This window comes from Morchella importuna (genome assembly GCF_003444635.1).
Source record: "Morchella importuna strain M04M26 chromosome Unknown Morimp01GS009, whole genome shotgun sequence".
NCBI classification, from domain to species: Eukaryota; Fungi; Ascomycota; class Pezizomycetes; order Pezizales; family Morchellaceae; genus Morchella; species Morchella importuna.
The window spans coordinates 1,223,103-1,241,908 of NW_025763406.1; the positions used below are offsets into that span (position 1 = coordinate 1,223,103).

Here is an 18,806-nt window from a genome sequence, read left to right on the forward strand (position 1 = left end):
ACACGAGACAGTACCTACAGTACTCTTCCCAGCCAGTTCTTCCTAAAATTCGTTCATTTGTTTACCGAAGTCGCTTCCGGCTTGTACTGTAGTTACACCTGTAAAGTCTCGATCAAGTCTCCGAGACCGATCCCCGTGCCAGGATACACCAGCTCATAAAATCACCCCTCAATTTGTTTCCGAGTGACCCCGATATCCCGCCTTGAGGAGGGGGGGGACCAAACATAATGGCAAATATTGTTCTTATTGGCTCCAGTATTATACGACCCTCCCCCACTCCCCACCCCGGGCGCCCGTTATCTTAAATTTGTTTCCTCGGAGTGTGGTGGGTACCTAGCCTAATGAGTCGATTTGATTTAAAACGGGTTGCGGCCCCCGGAGAGCTAAAGATGCCCAAAGCTCACAAGTATTTGGCATTCTGGCAAAGGAACCCGCCTCAACACGGCAGGGTGGAATGCCGATATCTTAGCGGATATGGCCTTCTTTTCGACCCCATGGTCTCGGCAACGTCAGAGATTGCCTCATTTTGCCTTGTTTGGAAACAATAATGTGTGAGGCGGATCGCCTAGAAAGAAGGTCTCGGTACATATCTGTGATATTAACTACTTCCAGTTTCCACCAGGGACTAGGGGAACAGTTTATATCATGCGCATGTGCATTGAGAGTTTTGAAAGCCGTCCCTTGGCTACGGACGCTGTAGTTAATTATAGTAAACTGAACATCTGATCTACTGAGAGTAAACGGTATACGTACTGAAGCCAAAGGAACGAATCATAACCGCTAGATGCATCAAGAGAAATCTACTCACCGGAGCGGTTGGTACGGGGGGTTGAATGCAAATTACAGGGACAGGCGAAACAAGTCTCACAAACTAGCCGGTAGAAATGTATCAAGCTTTATAACAAATCTTGAAACTAAACTTGAGCGCCTATCATAAGCTTCAAAGGTATTTTAGTAGTTGAGTATATCTCTCTATATATATTCATTCAGATAAGGGGAATTGAAACGCGGGTAAGAGCTCTTCTGTACATACGTTATGACAGTATTTGAGATCTTGCCGTCTATATGCGACCTGAATGGAGTTCGCTATTAATGGTCCTGGTATGATTGGTGTATGAAAACTTCGCATGAGGTATGTGTGGTAGACAAAGCAAAGGGGAATAACTACGATCCAGATATCTCAACACCTAGTGCAGCTACTTGAGGTCGGTTTCGTAAAAGATCTGCGTGTGGTTGGTTGATCTCATAGTGTTGCTTCATCAAATATCACTCAGGTTCGTCAAGCGCCGCCCTGGTTTTCAAAAAGAAACGAATGAATCAACCCAGACGGTTAGCTTTGAAAAGATAATCAAATAGATAAGCTCTGTAAGCCGACGGATTGGGGATGCCGAAGGAAACAAGGCTAGATAGTACCAAAAGTCTGCCAAGCCTCGGTGAGCGAACCATAACCTGTGATCAAGCTGGGTCTTTTTTTTTTTTTGTTTAATTCATTAATTGCATGATCAAGCTGGGTCTAGAGCGAGACGGCATTCAACAACACTTAGTGGATTATATAATGATAGGTATACCTAGATCAGTGGAATCGAACAGTTCTCCAAGAAAAGGGAACATCAAATTTACATAGGGAAAGTTAGTTTAGGTACTACTAAGTGAAGGCTTCGGTAAATGAGTCAGTAAAATAACATGAGGCGAACTGAACCGATACAATACCACTTTGAGGATACTCTTATTCTAATTCCGGGGTATTTCGAGGAAAGGTATAAGGTAAAGCGTAGATATCGAGATGGAAGCCTCCTCAATAGGACATAGTCTCTGGACTGAGTATATATTCCAGATTTCTGGAAGAGCTCATTCCTAAGTAAATTATATAGGGCAGATAATATGAAGTACTCTAATTGGCAGAGATCTCATGGATATTATGGTCCACGATACCACGCCTGAGATAACTTATTGTCTGAACGTCCAATATTTGGTCTAGGTCCGCTTCTACGTTGATGTAGGCTTTTTCGTCAGCAGATGTACGGTGTCGGACAGCCAAAACCAGCCGGCCAGAGCAACCACCGACTCCCCTTCGCCCCATCGACTTTCAACAACGCAACACTTGTCCAAAAATAATGTTCTTTTGTAAAATGGGTCTAATCATGGTTGTAAACATCCGCATAAAAGGGGATTTAAAATAATTAAGAACTGGCTGCACTATGACCTCTCAAACATTTGGTGCAATCTGCTCGAAAAAAACATAGGTGTGAAATAATAACTTTAATAGCTTTATGCCAAGGCGGCCACATTAATTGGGATAATTCTTACCCTATTTGGATGATTAGATGATTATTATTACCCGATTAGGACTAGTTTCTGGCTTGAAAAGAACATGAGGGTTGATTTTGACTGTCCGGCGCTGTACATATATCGAGCGTTATGAGGGTAAGTTCGGACTTGTGTTGATTGGAAGTGATTTGATATATATTAATGAAGCCAATAGCCAATGGGCCATTGATTGGTGGGGTAAAAGAGGCCCTCTGCACCCACTATGTGGTGCAGGTACTAGCCATCGTGGTTCTGGTCTTACTATCTCTCTTACGAGATGTGAATAGGTAATGGTTGTCATTTTGTTCTAGACTGTGGATTTATGATGGTCGTAATTAACAATATGTATGCATATGGGAAAGGGTGGTGGAGATGACGAGAAAATGTTGAGGGGCTTGCCCAAGAGCTATGCAGAGGTGGGTGCGCCGCTGAAACCCTTGTGGTAGCGTACATCTAGCTACCGGTGCCCACGTGTAAGATATGCCACTAAGGCGAGCCAATATCAAAACCTTATGTCATTGAATCCGGAAAAGGCACTAGTCCTTACGATTATCAGCTTCACTCCGCCCGTTTCTGATGATGCCTTTTCCACTGAGACTTTGCACTAATTCCCTCTCAATTCCAGTGTAAATACATTTATGTCGTCTCATGCCATTGGAATGAATCTTTGGCTGTATATGCGCTGGGTAGGCGTATAATCAGTCCTGGCTTTTTGATACTACATGTATGTGTTCTCATTGACCTTTTGCGCTGCAGATAGCTGGGTGCTGGTGTGTAAGATGATTATGTTGATTGTCTTCCTGTCATCGGTTTGGCGGTATGTAGTACTCCATATAGCTCGCATTTCTTGATAGCCAACACTTTTTATACATAGTATGGACACAATGTCTAGATATTGAAGGAAAATATTCATTTATATATAAGATCTATATATAATCGGAGGCATTTTGAGCGTTTCGAATCATATGCAATACCTCCAGAATCGATCCTTACGGCTGGGATCATCATGATCTATATGAAATAGATTCCTCTATAGCCAGTAGCTCGAACTAGATGAGTAACTAAGAAGACTTGCTTTGGGCATGATAGAATCGCCATAGACCTCGATACCTCGAGGGAGAGGCCTTGAGCGGCAATACCCCATATTCTGCACTGCTACTAATACAGAGTGAAGAGTTGAGCTGTCTACCTAAAGCGAGAATCGCGGAGCTGTTCATGTGTGACAACCATAGAAGATAGATATCACCTGTCTTGTGACTTCAAAGAGACTTAATCCTTTTTAATTTGTTTATTTTCAAGTAGTTATTCAATAGTTACCGTTTCTTTGACCGAGTTGAGCACATCCACCCACCAGTTCTTGGTTTCAAGAAAAGAGAAGAAAAACAACGAGAACAGGAAAAAAGAGGGAAAACAAGAAAAAATAAGAGAAACTAGTTTCGCAGGTAAATGATAGCTCAAATAGAGTAACTTGCCAAGAAAAAAAGCCTTTTATCTATCTCATACCCGCAAAATAACCAGCAACCGCAAGCAACAAACTGCTTAGTATACTCATTGATCGTCTTACTCATCCCAAACCAGATCAAGCCATGATACCATAAAATATCCCATAAAGCCCCCTCCCCAAATCCTGAGAAATTGGAAGTAAGTAAAATTCATATCCTCCCCCTGCCAACTATTTCGTAGGATCAATTCCTCTGCGACCCCAACCCCTCGACTTCCAAATCTTCCTCACTCTCATCCTGCAGCTCATCTTCGAGCTCATCTCCACTATCACTGTCCCTCACCATAACCTCGTCATCGGCACTAACGCTCAACCCACCACCTCTCCATCCTCCACCAGTAGTCCTTCCAGCCACTGGCCCTCCCTTCTTGCCCATCAACCATCCGAGAATCAGTCCACCGCTGATAAAGTCCTCGCCGTCGAGGATCGCACCATTCTCCCGGATCTTGACGCGCTGGCGCCGGTAGTAAATCCACGCAAAGTCAATGTACAGGGCGGTCTGTATGACGCCGAAGATGAAGGCATTGGGATCGAAGAAGCCGTCATTGCTGTCCGTAAGGCGGATAATCCAATTGGGGATGTAGAGGGCGCGGTACAATCCCAGCGCGAGGAGATAGTAGGATGTGATCGCGGTGGGGATCTGGGTATGGCGGAGGAGCGTAATCTGCGGGATCACTGCAAATGCTTCGAGAATAAGAGAGAATGTACGGAGTGTCTACGGACGGCGAATGTTAGCCAATCTGTTCCCCGCCTCGTGGTGCATGTTATACGCGACGATGAAGAGAGTGGATATATATACCTCAAGGAACCAGTCGCCCGCCCCGCCAAATATCCCCTTCATTATTGGGGCTGCGATGGCGCTCGCGCCTAATATGATTGCCGCAACCTTCCACTCCTTCTCCTCTTCGCGCGTTCGGGCGTAGACCTTGACCATCAAAAAGAGGATATATAACGAGCTGCCGATGTAGTAGAGCTTGAAGATGGTATTATACCCAATATCCCACCAGAACAGGAGATCGAGATACCGCGTCAGGAACACCAGCGTATAAAAGAGCTGTGTCAACAGCGATATGCCCTCCGCGCTGCGACGGCGGTGGATTGTGAAGATCAAGATCAGGATCGATATCGCATGCGTGAAATCCGCAGCGACACGGAAGACATTGAACATCATCTTTGCGGATGAGCAATTTTGGGGGGAGGGGTTTTCTGAACGAGAGCTTAGATTGTGTGATAGCAAGCAGTGGTGGGTGTAGTGGGGGGGGGGTTCGGTGGAGAATATTGAAATGCGATGTGGCCCCAAAGGTTGACGATGACGATACGTAGGAGGGGGTGACACGTAAGGGTTAGGGGAATGCGGGGGAGAGCTGTAGCTGCGGTGTAACGCGAGGTGTGTTTCGGTGGTTGCTATTTTAGGTATTTTCCTCGCTGAAACCGCAAGAAAGCTCTCTGGATCTCTGGAAAGCTCAAGTGGACGATATATCAGTTTCAGAGGAAGACTGTAGACGTTGGGAATCTAGAGAGCGGGGGGGGAATCTATCTGGAGAAACACGGTGGTGTAGGTCTATAGTACACATATACAAGGATATCAGGTAAACTACGTAAGCCTCAAAGGCACAGGCCCCAGCAATTCCATAAATAACTCCTCGCGTTACTAAGGATATATATACGGGGAGTGCTATATATGATTTCATCTAAATACTTCGACATATACTTACTGCTCGGTGGTATCGTCGTTGGAAGTCCTACTTCGGGCGTCATTGGACCAAGTAAATATTTACACCCAATTTCCAGAACGAAACACCGTCTCCTCACATGATAAAGTCAACACGCACACAAGCCACTCACGAATTCAATTGCGCCAGTCCTGTGGCACTGGATTTATAGTTTAGCGTAGGATGTAGTACATATTGTAGTACACGCACATATGATGCGATACTCTAAAAGACACGATTCATGGGTGCATCTATGTGCAGAGAGGAGTACGTTCGTTCTCGCCCAGCCCAGTATCAAACATCAAACATCACCGTCCTTTCATACAAGTCCGACGCAACTTCTTCTTCCACGCCGTTATCTATGTACGTCTGTCTCAACTATATATACCCAATCCTCTACTCTACATAAAAATCAAACATTGAGCTTGTATTCTGCAACGGTGGGGTGCATTGTTGAACAATTGATCGATATATCGACCCTCGCCCGCAAAAAACTCTCCGTCGACATCATCCCGAGTGATAAACACGTACTCTGATTCAAGCAGTGTCTAAGACAAACACACCCAGCTTAAGCCCCAGTTCCTATCTTTGTCAACCTCGATCGCAGCGGCGGTGACAACTGACAACAGATCCAGAAATTCATATTGCAATCATAACACCCAGTACCATTTACCGGGTTACTCACCTTGCTGTAACACACTCCCGTCCAGATCTGGATTATTATTAACTAATCTCTCCCCAACTAGACTCAATGGGTTAGGGCTCAGCTAATGGTCCACGGTGTTAATTGGTATCTAGATGCTCTAATATCGGTTTGCTCGGCGGTGACAAAGCGCACATTGGTCCAGACAAAAAAGGGGGGATAATAGATCGAGGTAGCTATCCTTCGCTGAGACAGATTTGTTTCGCACGTATGCGACCACTACTTACGAGATGCCTAGACATGTATCTATACACCGACTATCACTCAAGCTAGGGTCATGGGGGGGGGGCCATTGATACATGGAATTAAGGGTGTCTTGGGTGACCGCAACTATATCCGAGTGCTGTCCTGTGATTCACGCTGGAACTTCCCGCGTGGTTGAGGCCGACCAGGTCCAAGCTACAGACAGACAGAGATACCTAGTACTTTCCTAGTCAGCACAAGAATTAGCAAACTAGTTAATACGCGCAGCGCTTAACAGCAGTACTGCAATAGTGAGTTGCATGAGAATATATATATGGCTTGGCAAATTGGACGAGAGTCAATATTTGGTGTTTTTGGGTGGCTTCTGCCAAACAATGAAATACATATTTAAAATCGATCTAGAGCGCTCATGATCACTTGACGAGGGAGAAGAGAAGCCCCGAACGTCCCCTCATGTGTAACATTGCCAGCCAGCCAGGGGTAGAGTATCATCATTGCGAGGCCATAAGGCTTAAAGCCACAACGATTACATTTGCAGCGCTTTCCGGAGCGAGAAGGGTTGTCATCGAGGTGATCCCACATTTTCGGGTCAGTGCATCGGATGTACGATAAGGGACTATCATACAGAAACTCGAGTAAAGAGGCATTTACAACCCGCGGCGAAGTGTTCATACCTGCTGCGACATACCATGCTTGATCTTTGATCGAAGCTGGCCAGCAGAAAGAAAGAAGGAAAAAAACGAATCACCACCTTCAAGGGTTTCCGTGTTTTGCGAATCCCTGCATAATTACCGAAACTCCCTCAGTACCTACATATACACACATACACTTACCGGTACGGAATTAATTTCTACGACCCTGCCGTAATCAGCGCCCTAATGATTTTGTGATCATTTCCCGGATATATTGCAGGATACGAGGGTATCAAAATAAGCTAGTGGAGCGTGCGGACTTCCGCGTGAGTATAATAATATATGTACTTCTTGGGTTAGAGTTACATATTATGCTCATGTGCCGTTATGGCCGAGACAGAAGAAGAGATTTCACTGCATGTCTAAAAGCATGATCTAGAATAGGTATTAAAGTAGTACATAACCTACTCTAGGGTTTCTTGGTGAGACATGACTAGCGCAGTATGACTCCCTCTCTTAAAGAAAATTGAAGAGATTAGAGGAGTTTCTACCTAACTCACCTCACGAGAATAAAAGCCGCGGGGTAGCAAGTAGTGGTAACACCGCCCCGCGGTTCATATGGCTACCCCGATTCCCAGCGAACGGCGGCTGAAACAAAAAAGCGATGGATGTTTGTCGAGAAATGTTTGCGAGTCTTAATTATCGGGTGAGCTTTCCCCCTCTGGGTGAGATGATATGGTGGACGTTTACTGAGAAAGAATCCCGTGCAGTGCACGGTGCAAGTAGGCGTTTATTCCGCATTCTGTTGATCCGGGAGAGAAGAAGTATTGTAGTAGTGGAGGTGGATTACTTCAGACGGTTACAAGGCATCGCTGGCATGTCTGCGGGCCGGGCATTGGGCGCGCTGGACGTGATGCTATTGCTACCGCTGGAAGAGAGGTGTGTAAGGATTAATATTGCAGATTCTAAAATGCCGTATGAGACTGCACGGCACATCACTCATCAACGCCGCAAAGATCAGCGAGCTGGAGTAGTAATACAGGTAGCACCAGAAATGTTTCGCCTGTAGCTCTTTTTTTACCGGTTAAATGATATATGTTTTGTTTTGCTGCCGGACGCAGGGTTATGAAATTTGTACTCAAAGAGCATTTTCCTTGAGAATCGCAGGTTTTGGGACTTGGTCCCCCAGATCAAGGAAGCTGCCGCCTCTCGCGCTTCAATCAATCTCGGTCGGTGGCATACCGGCGTGCCCCTCGGAACCGTACCAATACGCAAGAAAATTGGCTGGCAGTATGCCGTCCATCGAGCAGATCTGCACCGCATACTCCATCTCAGCACTTCCACCCCCGAACTTGACTATTCCTACCGCGTTTCTGCCATTCGGGCAGACCCCAGAAGCAGCAGTGTCTCTGTTGTCAGTCCCGGGATAAAGTCTTGTCTGCGAAAACAGAATACATACGCAGCATTCCGTATTATCGTCCCTGGCTATCAAACGTGCAGTGGCCCTTCTGATATCGTGATTACATCTAGTGGGCTAGGACGGGTACGTGATGGCCTATCCATTAAAGGGACACTAGCACTTTTGATATGGTCTAGTACACCCGGGGAATCTGGAGTCGAAAGAGGATGCAGTGAACATCCCGGGAGAAGAAAAAAGTAAAGAGGTGGGAGCTGCGTACAGTCGCAACTCGATATGCCGGATTGCCAAGATTCGAAGGATTTCATACGGGATAGCAAAAAATCCGGGATAGCAAATTGATTTTGCAGTAAAAAAAACCAAAACCCCAGAGGATTTCGTACGGGATAGCAAGGGATCCGGCGTATTGAGATCCGGCATATCGAGTTGCGACTGTATGTATGCATTGCTATCTTAGGTCTTGGGTTAAGGGTAATTTTACCTTGTTGGGGAGATGCCTGCCATCCCATGCTGTGAGCTGTAAAACAAATATCTCTCCAATCAGATGTTTCCCATTGCTTACACTGGAATCTTGGTATGGTCGAGTGGGCCGTGCGTAGCACAAGGTGGTGCCCAGGCGGTTGCAGCAACTCTTGTCTTACAGGTAAGATCTCCAAAGCCTTATTGTTGCTTGGCCTATGAGCTTTTCCAGACGTCTCGGGTTGAGATTATTCAGCGGACAACAGATAGAACCCGTGACTGATTGCATCTGGAGGATGGAGACCCAGGAATACCGCGATGAGCATATCGAAGCGGCGATGGTCCGGATAGACAGAGTGATTTGCAAGTGCAGAAACATCTGTGGGGATGGGGTGCAAAAATTAACGTATCAGATCCATTAGGATGTACCTTTCCTTGTATAGTAGAAGTTGAGTACGTTAGGAAAATGCCACGCATAATATAATATACTTTCTTATAAACAGAGTTATGCAATGTGTCAATTACAAATTGTTTTCCATTTCTTTGATTATTAGTACCTACATGTACCTTACCCTGGAACCGCATAAAACTATAAGGCCCATTGCCCCGTAGGCTTTCCAGAACGTAAGCTCACAATAGTCTTCTGAATACAACAAGGTTAAAATAAGTGTTATTTATGTATTTTAATTGTTCTACTCTAGTCTTTTGCGATCTGGTTCATCGGAAATGTCTTGGAACGAGGGTTAGGGCTAATGACGATATGGAGTGAGTCTCAACGACACCACACGTTTCATCTCACCTAACCGTCACGTCAAGACCATCAACTAGACGCTTTCACGGGATATGCTTAACATGCCAATTCCAAGATTTTGAATGGAAGCCAAAAAGCAATTGATCGGCCATCTGCGTATAACTTATCACTCCGGCGTATATCTGGGATTGACGTACCCTGTGCTGACCGTATATACCGCATGGAGTATAGTGAAAGCGTCCACTATATTAAAAACGCTACAGCGGAAGCTTGCTATATGGTACCTTTTATAAGGGTAATCTCTTTATAACGGTAGTACCTCTCGGTCCTTTTTGCCCGGCTTTTAACACCAGCACCCCCTATATAAGGATGATCTCTCTATAAAGGTACTAAATTCCGGTCCCGAGCGTACCGTTATACCAAGCTTTTGCTGCAGTAATTTCTACCCTTTTATCTCTTATGTACGGAGGTTTCCCTATTCTGTGAGATGCGCTTATATGTCTAGGTGTAGGCAACCAGATACTGCCCTGTATCAGCTCCGGTGGTGGTCAAGAGGAAGTTGTAGTGCTAGTCTAGACCTTACAGTAGGCGGTGGTGCTGTGTATATTTTCTGTTATTCCACATATACTCTAGAGCGCGAAACTACAAATACAAGCGTGGAGAGTATGTTCCTACAGGCAGCATTGGGTCAATGATTGAATTGTGCCAAGATATAGACTATCACATAACTTGTCAGCAGGATGACCACATGTCTATACTTAAGCTCAAAACATCAGCAATAGACAACTCTAACCTTTTGAGTTTACTCAAATTTCCCTTTGACCATCCCTTAGGCGGTAGGCTGAATAAGAATCGTGACTGAACGCGATATGACTTAACGTTCTCAATTGAACACTGTTACTATTCGTTCTCTCATTGACCCCATAGAGCTCTATCCCATAGAATTAACAGTGATAGAGTTAAATAAAGCGCGTAGGTTATATCATGTTCAGTCAAGATTTTGATTTAGCCTGACCGCTTAAAGGGTAGATAGTGCTGAGTCTCAACACACCGCATGACAGCTACCATCTGTGTATGAGTATGATATTAGTGAGTCAATAAAAATTGGAGGGACGATACAATCTTAAACTTATAGGTTTATGAGAGATACTGTTACATCTCTGGCTAATTCCGTTCCGGTAACTAAGTGGTTGCCTACGTTAGCTAAAAATTGTTTTTAGAGGGGGGGCATACGGTCGGGCCTAAGGCTCAATTTTAATTCATGATAATGACGAGAAAAAGTAGGTGGTAGTTATGGTTATGATTCCCCGCATTGATATAATTGTTTTTGCCGAAGGTTGCCTATTATTCTATCTCTGTTATCAGGTATAGGACTACGCCACTCATTTTCAGTTTCGTTTTGTCTGTTACTATTTTTGCATATATCGACCTTGAAGTAGCCAAGATATCGTAATGGGGTATTTACTATCTTCCGTTCGTTTCTTTAGGCCCTCCTTACATGGACATCTTGCAAATAAGATCTCGGCTTCAAGAAAGAGTGATAATGCGTTGTTCGTTCTATAATAAAGCTCAGGTTGAGGAGAATAAATATGATTTGAAATTTAGTCCATAATCTGGGTGTGGAAGATGTGTTTATGTCGTTTGAACGCATAAAATATTATTCAGAGCAAATGGGCCCAATATATATCTGTGGGTGGCTTCTGTGATTGGACCACCGGCTAAATGAATCAGCCCTGAGTTGAGCTTTCGACCCTGAGTGAAAGGTTAAATGACACATCAATGCCTGTAACTGGTGCGAATTTTGAGAGTTTTTTCTTGAGAGTTTTCATTTTGTCTGGCCACGCTTTTTGTTTTCCCCACAATATCCTCAGGCTTGACCGTGCATTTTTGTTTTTTTGTTTAATTCATCAATTGCATGCAACCTTACAGTTATGGAAATGGCCCCTGAACTACCCGCTCTCTTCCACCTCCTCTCACGTTTGCCTGACATAGGAAATGTATATAAAATTACATCGTGTTTGCCCTATTCCTCGTCCCCAGCGTCTCTCAACGTCCCCCACCCGTATCACAGTTCTCTTCTTTCTTCTTCCGCATTTTCATCTCGTCCACTCCTCTCATGTCTCCACCTGGTAAACTGTTTCCATATTTTCGTTGCTGCTTCGATTCCGCTCGTTTTCCAGAGGAGTTTGCTGACCGTATTGTGTTCTTTTGAGGAACTCAGAGAGAAAACTTGAGTTCGGTAAAAATGATGCTCCCCGGATGCTTGACCGTGCATAATAATTTAGTTTTACATGAATCTAGTTTGCTATAGCTTACTTTAGTAATAAATATCAGCTGGTCCCAAATTTTAGGAGATAGGCCAATGATTATAGGCGTTATCAGGATTGGCCTGACCGGGAGTACGACCGCAGTACGCGAGTAACAAGATTACTGTTTAGACTGACAAAGATTGTATACTGGAATTAATACTAGCAGACTAACCTAACAGGTCTCGCTCTTGCTGCTGATTTAGAGACTCTTAGGAGTGCCTGTTTGGCCATGAGCGGCAAGAATAACTCTTTTAGAATCTGACGGAGAGCTGTTTGCAAAGCAAATCTCTCTGGCTCGAGCAAAGGTTTTGAGAGTGGCTTTAGCCAAATATCGCAAGTTAGTCCTTCGGGGAATCGAATAGATCTAAGCTGTATCATGTGCTATGAATTGTCCAGTCAGACATTTGAAGACCCCTTTAGGCGGAATGGTATTGATCATATATCAACCGCAATTCGAGGAAACCTAGAATAATCATTCAGTGATTGATAGCAGCACTGTAGCCTTGCTCTGCGATGCCACCATGGAAGCCATTTGAGAACCATAATTGTTGGGGAATGCGCACCGAGCCTGCATGGCGATAGCTCCGGTGGTTTTATGTATCTCCACGCCCGCAGTTCTCAAGTGGCATCCAATCAGATGGTATCCAATCAGATAGCTACTCCGCAGGGAAGGGTTTTATTTAAGATTGAGAATATCAATTGATCTCACGTGGTAGCAGACATGTAGGTCCTAGGTATCCTCTGCCCGGCTGTAAAATCGAAGCCGAATTAGATAGGTGGTTAAAATTTACTTGGATATCAATTGAATAGTAGTTCTCTTCCAATATGTGGTAATAAGTACCTTCAACTCTAGTATTCCCTATTCTAGTTATAGTCCTAGATGCGAAGCTGTTTTCGATGCTGAATAGCAAGCGGGGGCAAGGCAACAAGCCTAAATAATCCAATGTAGTAGCCAATCCCTAAGAATATCTTACCAACATTCTACACTGTGCCACAATCTCTCCCTTCTTTTGCTCATTTGGTGTTCTTTCCCACACCTCCCTTTCCACAATTTCTGTGCGGCCGGAGCCGGAATCCTTAATAACGACCTGTCCGCTGTAGTACCGCGAGTCTACGAAGCCCAATAATTCACGAAACAGATACTCTCCAGCAGGTGTTACGCAAAGTGCTACAATCCGAGTCATTATCAAAAAATAGCTCCACGACATGAATTTATATGCTTACCTGAATATCCAATCACGCCCTTGCATCCACCTACCACCATTCTCTCTATGGTCTTTTCTAGATCCTTCCAGACCCAGGATCCAAAGCGGCCCCAATCCCGTTGCCATGTTTCAAAACGTTCAATATGCCACACATGTAGCCCTACAGCCTCATCTTTTATGCCGAGGTGAGCTGGGGTTATATCCCATTCTTTCAGCTCACCTCTGATCAATGCTTCCCAATACCTTGAGAGGAGCGGTAGAATTATGCATACTCCGCATGGCGAAGTGCTCTCGGTCTTGGGGAGATATTTGAAGGAGAGTGATGGCGCTGTGGAGGTCCAAGAGGAGAGGGTAGAGAGGGTCAGGGGCGAAGGGTAGAGCGAGGCATCAGCATCAAGGAGGGGAGGAAGATCGGCGAGGCTTATAAGCACTAAATACGGTGACATTGCAGGTTTAATAGTTATGGTCGGGAAAGATGATGTTGTGGAGCCTGGCTAGGGCGGGCGCACTAGGGGAAAACCTAGCTCTACAGCATTAAGATTTTGGTCTCACAACAAGGCTGGTGACAGTTTCATCAGTAAACCGAGAGGAAATTGGGTCTTAATATATATGAACCTGAGGGATTTTTTCCATTGACTGAGGGAACTCTCAACTATGCACAAATGCGACATGATCATAAATTCTACGGTTGTTCCCATATCTGCACGTGTATATCTCAGTCCGGAACAACATAAACCGCAGCAACGACGAAATTTTGTACCGAGCGTTGAGGGTAAGTACGAAGAATCTTGCTGTGAAATAGGTATGTTTATCTTATCAGATTCTCGGTATTTATGGTTGACCCCCGGTACAAGCAAGAATTTGTCCCCAAAAGAATGAAAAAATAGGCGAAAACAGAAATGGCGCAATAAAGCAAGTCTGGAAGCTTTCTGGGTCTTTGTTACGATCCATATGCCATTGAGGTTGTTCTTTAAGTATAAAGTCGAAAAGATCGGTAGTCGAGAGCTACATGTATGTAGATCATGTACCGTGCACATGTATGTACAGCGCAATGCCATAAATCATCGGAAGGTGTGAGTGAGGTCGCAACGCTGCAACGCCTGACTGCAATGCCTGACCACAAATTTTTTCCACAACCACCGATGGCGCCCAGAGACAGTGTACCCCATGCTCCTACAACTATTAAGTTTGTAAAGGTATACACCACAACCCTTACAACTCAGCGGTTGGAGGAGTGTGGGGTAGATGTTCTGGAGGACTAGCTTACCTATTCCCCTGACTTAAATCCCATTGAACATGTTTGAGCACACCCCAAGAAGCTTTACCATCAACACTACCCCCATTTGGGATATGATACTAGATCACCTTAAGTATTGAAGCCCCTCATGGAGGAAGGTCTAATTCATTGCTGGGAACTGTTACCTGATGATTTATTCTCTAGAGATTTGGTAGCTAGTTGAGAGCATGCTTAGGAGAATAGAGCTGTTATAAAGGCAAGGGGTTGGTATACAAGATATTAAATGTCCAATTATCTTTATTTAGCTACTATTGAACAACTATACAAAAAAACAGCTCTCCAAAGGGTCAATTGTGGTTGCTGGGTGGGTAGTCATGATGGGGCGGGAGGTGTCGAAACCCGTTGCTACGCCGCCCCATACGATGATTTATGTCCTAGAACTATACCTACATCAGAAGAACATGTACTTGAAGGCTGGAAACATAAAACCTTCCTGCTGTATCAATTCCAGAAAGACCAAACCGCTCCTCAGGTCCAGCTAGATATCCTGGCTCGGCACACCTGATCCACCACAACCCCACAGGGACTAGCAGAGTGTGCCAATGCATGTTTGAGAGCTACGCTTGAGCTTAAGTACTCTAGAGGACAACACATGTAGGTACTCTGCTGTCCTGACTCCTGACGGCGGGACGAACCTTAGCTGTTCCTCTGCAGGTGCTATTTGATGTAGTCTAATTCCCTACTCTGGTAATTTATCTCATCCCTGCTCTCCCGTATTTTAGGGCTGATCAGTGACGATGTATCAATGATTGAGCTAAAAACCAGCCCTACGTAGCCACTAAAGTAGCAGCCTGCACCAACACGTGTTTGAAATATGTAGGGCTGAGATACATGGTACTGTATTGTACTCCATGGTGCATAAGTCTGTGAACAAAAAAAAAAAAAAAAAAAAAAAAAAAAAACTTGTAATACATGAGAATAGATTACCCCGCTGATATTTATCCTTAAGAAGTGACTGCACCTCCTGTTGGTCTTCACCGCATATTCTCTCAGTTAATTATTATTATAATTGTCGGCGCAGGTATTATCATTATCCTGGCCACTTCACAAATTAAATTAAAGATTTCAAAACTGACGTTTCCACGCAGGCTGGTTTGGATTGGCCACAGCAAAGACGTCAGTATACATATACTTTATTATAATCAGCACCTATTGAGCGGCCCCTAATTTGTTATTTGGGTCATTTACAGCTATCTCCAAATCGACCCCACAGTTGAGCTCACAATCGTTGAGCGCGCCAGCACCGTTGGTGGCCCCTGGAGCCGCGATAGAATCTACCGCTCAACAGCCCTTTGGCGTACCCGAATACTCTAACCTCCCTCTTGATACTCCACTGGGCATTTCATCCGACGCCTTCATACCCGCAGAGATGTTGTGCAGTTACATGGAAGCCTACGCACGAAAGTTCAAGTTACTTGACCGCATTAAGTTGTCCCATGAGATACAGGCAATTGACAGGGTTCACAACGACTCCGGGTGGAGTGTAGAGTATCAAGGCCCCAATGATAGAGGGATAGCTTATTGTGATAAGTAATTGATCCTGGCAACAGGGACAACATCCCAGCCTTTCATTCCAGACTTAGAGGACACTGGATTTACTGGCCTGAAATCCCATTCACAGGGTCTAGGTGCCCAACTGGAGCGCCTCGCTGCACCTAAGGTAGAGCGTGTTCTAGTATATGGTGGTGGTAAGTCAGCGTTGGATGTAGTGAGTACTTGTGTAAATCTGGGTAAGCATGTGTATTGGGTTATTAGGAAAGACGGGTCTGGTGCCCCGTCGCTGAAGCCGATATGCGTCAAAGTGGCACCCTAATGTATTTGCTCGTAAAGGATGGTGGTATTGGTTTTTACACAGTGGAAAGAGTAGATTTGGATACTGGTTACAGTGGACGTATTGGGGACTGGTATCCTCAGTTATGAATCGGCAATGGGGGTATGAGAAGAGTCATAATCTGAAGATGCTTAAGCCAGATATGCTAGATCGAAGGTTTGTAACGAAAGTTATATAGTTGGCCTGTCTTGGAAGGCTTTGAAGAAAGGAAGGCTGACATAAAGTTTCAGTGTCTTTTGGGAAAATACACATTCGTGTGTAGTAACTAAGCCAGAGATTCTAGATTTTCTCCACAAAAGCGAGAAAGTCACAGTCTACAGGGCAGGAATTGGGTCGCTTTCAGGGCAGTCAAAGGTGACATTGACAGACGGCACTGATGTTGAGGTAGACGCCCTCATTTTCGCTACAGGCTGGAACACCACAGTGCAGGATCCCTCCCGCTCTGGTTCTATGTCCCCCGGACGTTTTCGAGTTTCATCTGCCCCTCACCTCGGCCTTCCATATCCCAAAGATTACTACCCCAAGGAACTTAGTCAGAAGTGGAGGAGTTTGGGTCATGAAGCAGAGCTTAGGGTTAGTGAGCTATTCCCGCGACTAGCATCACCGCCACCCTCTTATAGGGTCCCAAATGTGCCCCACACCCCGTTCCGCCTCTACAACTGCATCCTCCCAACTGAGCTCTACAAAAGTAATGATAGATTATTTGTTTTTGTCGGTGCTATCGGGACAGGGTATACGGCCATCGTATCCGAAGTCAATGCAGTGTGGGCTGTGGCTTGGATGACGGGGAAGTTGGAATTGAAAATCTCAGCGAAGGAAATGGAGAAAGAGGTGGCATTACTAGATGTGTGGGTGAAAAAACGGTACCTGACAGTCGGAGAGAAGATCCCATACATATTGTATGACTTCTTGCCCGTAAGCCAACTCCGCCCCTGAAAGTTGATGATTATGATGACTACATGACATGTATGTTAAATATATGTGATGAAAGTTGCTGAGCAGATTGAATTCAGATGATTGATGTTATGCTGAAGGAGCTATCCTTAAAGAGTAACAGAAAGAAAGGTTTTTTGACAGAATTTTTTATTTTTTGGGCTTTATCGTCCAATCGACTATAAAGGTTTGGTTGAAGAATGGAAGAAAATTCATAGTGTTTGAGTTTGTGGGTGCTTCTGGCTTCTTGGCTTAGGCTTTGCCTTGCGTACTAGGTGTATACTTGTTCTGTTCTTCTGGGTTTAGGTCCTTACATGTAGTAAACAGCTTGCAAAACAAAATCGGAATCCATTCGCAATCCAAGATAATGTAACCTGGTATAGCGGTTATTATGTAACGTACTCTATATATCTACAGCGAAAGCTTGCTATAACGGTACTTTCTATAAGGGTAATCTCTCTATAACGGTAGCACTTCTCGGTCCTTTTCGCCTGCCTTTCAGCACCAGCACCTCCTCTATAAGGGTAATCTCTCTATAACGGTACCAAATTCCGGTCCCGAGCGTACCGTTATAGCAAGCTTTCGCTGTAGCTAGTAAGTCGAATAAACTGGCGATGTACCACTGCACCTTTCGAATTCAAATTACAGATACTCATCTCGAAACCTGTGAACTCTTCTGCCTACTAGGACCGAGAGTATTAGTTCTTTGGTATGTGTAGCGTCAGTCGCGATTTATACCGATATTAACCCTTCAGATTTGCTGCTAAATGTTCATATGCCCTGTGAGAATCACATCTACATGATGTAGTTAACTAGAGCATTTGAGTCCGCTTGAATGGGCTCAAGCACTCTACTACTGTAGAAATGCATGTGAAGGATCCCACCTTCCAAAATCTAATAGATTTAGCCCGTGTACAATAGAGTTGACCAAATTAATTGATAATTAATAATCGGAATTCCTTAATGATGATGGACCGTTTATATACGATTGGCAAGCACGATATGATCTCTTCACGGTTTTGGCGATATAACGCCTTTCAGATACATGTAGTTTAACCGCCAGGAGTCTAGTGTGCTGCAATCCGGTCCAAGTTCAAAAGCTTGTTGGGAGGGGTTAGGGCCAGAGAGCCAGGGATGAGTAGTTTGAGATAGGTTAGGTTTGTGTAGTCTAACCCATACAGCATGTAACTGTCAACTAAAGTTAACTGGGTAGACATATCTGTATCACCTATTTTTATCAGTGAACCATCATGTCATCCACTCGTGATATGGGTTTGCGAGGAGTACTTTAGCAATTGAAATGACTCCTCAAAAGCCAGGATGGAGAATTACATATATTACTCAGGGACTCAACGCTTTTTCTTACTTGTCGGCCATATATCAATCGTGGAACCACCGTACCCTCCCATGCTGCGCGTCGCTGTGCGCCTCACGTTCATGCTCTTCCTGTACAACTAGCTACAGCACATATGACCCGCGGCATGAGCATAGATTTTATTGACGGGCCTGATCCTCTGCACCAGCCAGTACTTATTATGTATGGAT

At 44.7% G+C, this 18,806-nt stretch overlaps 4 protein-coding genes across 4 annotated transcripts; 2 read left to right on the forward strand and 2 right to left on the reverse strand.

Annotated features, from left to right (window-relative positions):
* Nucleotides 1–2,660: 2,660 nt before the first annotated feature.
* On the forward strand, nucleotides 2,661–3,206 carry LAJ45_04091 (uncharacterized protein; the record flags this gene model as incomplete). Its single annotated transcript, XM_046113672.1, has 4 exons — nucleotides 2,661–2,723; nucleotides 2,933–2,993; nucleotides 3,064–3,124; nucleotides 3,182–3,206. 4 exons carry the CDS (start codon nucleotides 2,661–2,663, stop codon nucleotides 3,204–3,206), a joined length of 210 nt encoding a protein of 69 aa, XP_045973401.1.
* A 786-nt stretch (nucleotides 3,207–3,992) lies between these two features.
* Nucleotides 3,993–4,979, reverse strand: LAJ45_04092 (uncharacterized protein; the record flags this gene model as incomplete). The annotated part of the gene is made up of 2 exons (XM_046113673.1): nucleotides 3,993–4,523; nucleotides 4,608–4,979. 2 exons carry the CDS (start codon nucleotides 4,977–4,979, stop codon nucleotides 3,993–3,995), a joined length of 903 nt encoding a protein of 300 aa, XP_045973402.1.
* A 7,721-nt stretch (nucleotides 4,980–12,700) lies between these two features.
* Nucleotides 12,701–13,646, reverse strand: LAJ45_04093 (uncharacterized protein; the record flags this gene model as incomplete). The annotated part of the gene is made up of 4 exons (XM_046113674.1): nucleotides 12,701–12,744; nucleotides 12,837–12,871; nucleotides 12,974–13,163; nucleotides 13,220–13,646. The coding sequence occupies 4 exons, from the start codon at nucleotides 13,644–13,646 to the stop codon at nucleotides 12,701–12,703; spliced, it is 696 nt and encodes a 231-aa protein (XP_045973403.1).
* A 2,767-nt stretch (nucleotides 13,647–16,413) lies between these two features.
* On the forward strand, nucleotides 16,414–17,264 carry LAJ45_04094 (uncharacterized protein; the record flags this gene model as incomplete). Its single annotated transcript, XM_046113675.1, has 2 exons — nucleotides 16,414–16,484; nucleotides 16,559–17,264. The coding sequence occupies 2 exons, from the start codon at nucleotides 16,414–16,416 to the stop codon at nucleotides 17,262–17,264; spliced, it is 777 nt and encodes a 258-aa protein (XP_045973404.1).
* Between the last annotated feature and the right edge of the window lie 1,542 nt (nucleotides 17,265–18,806).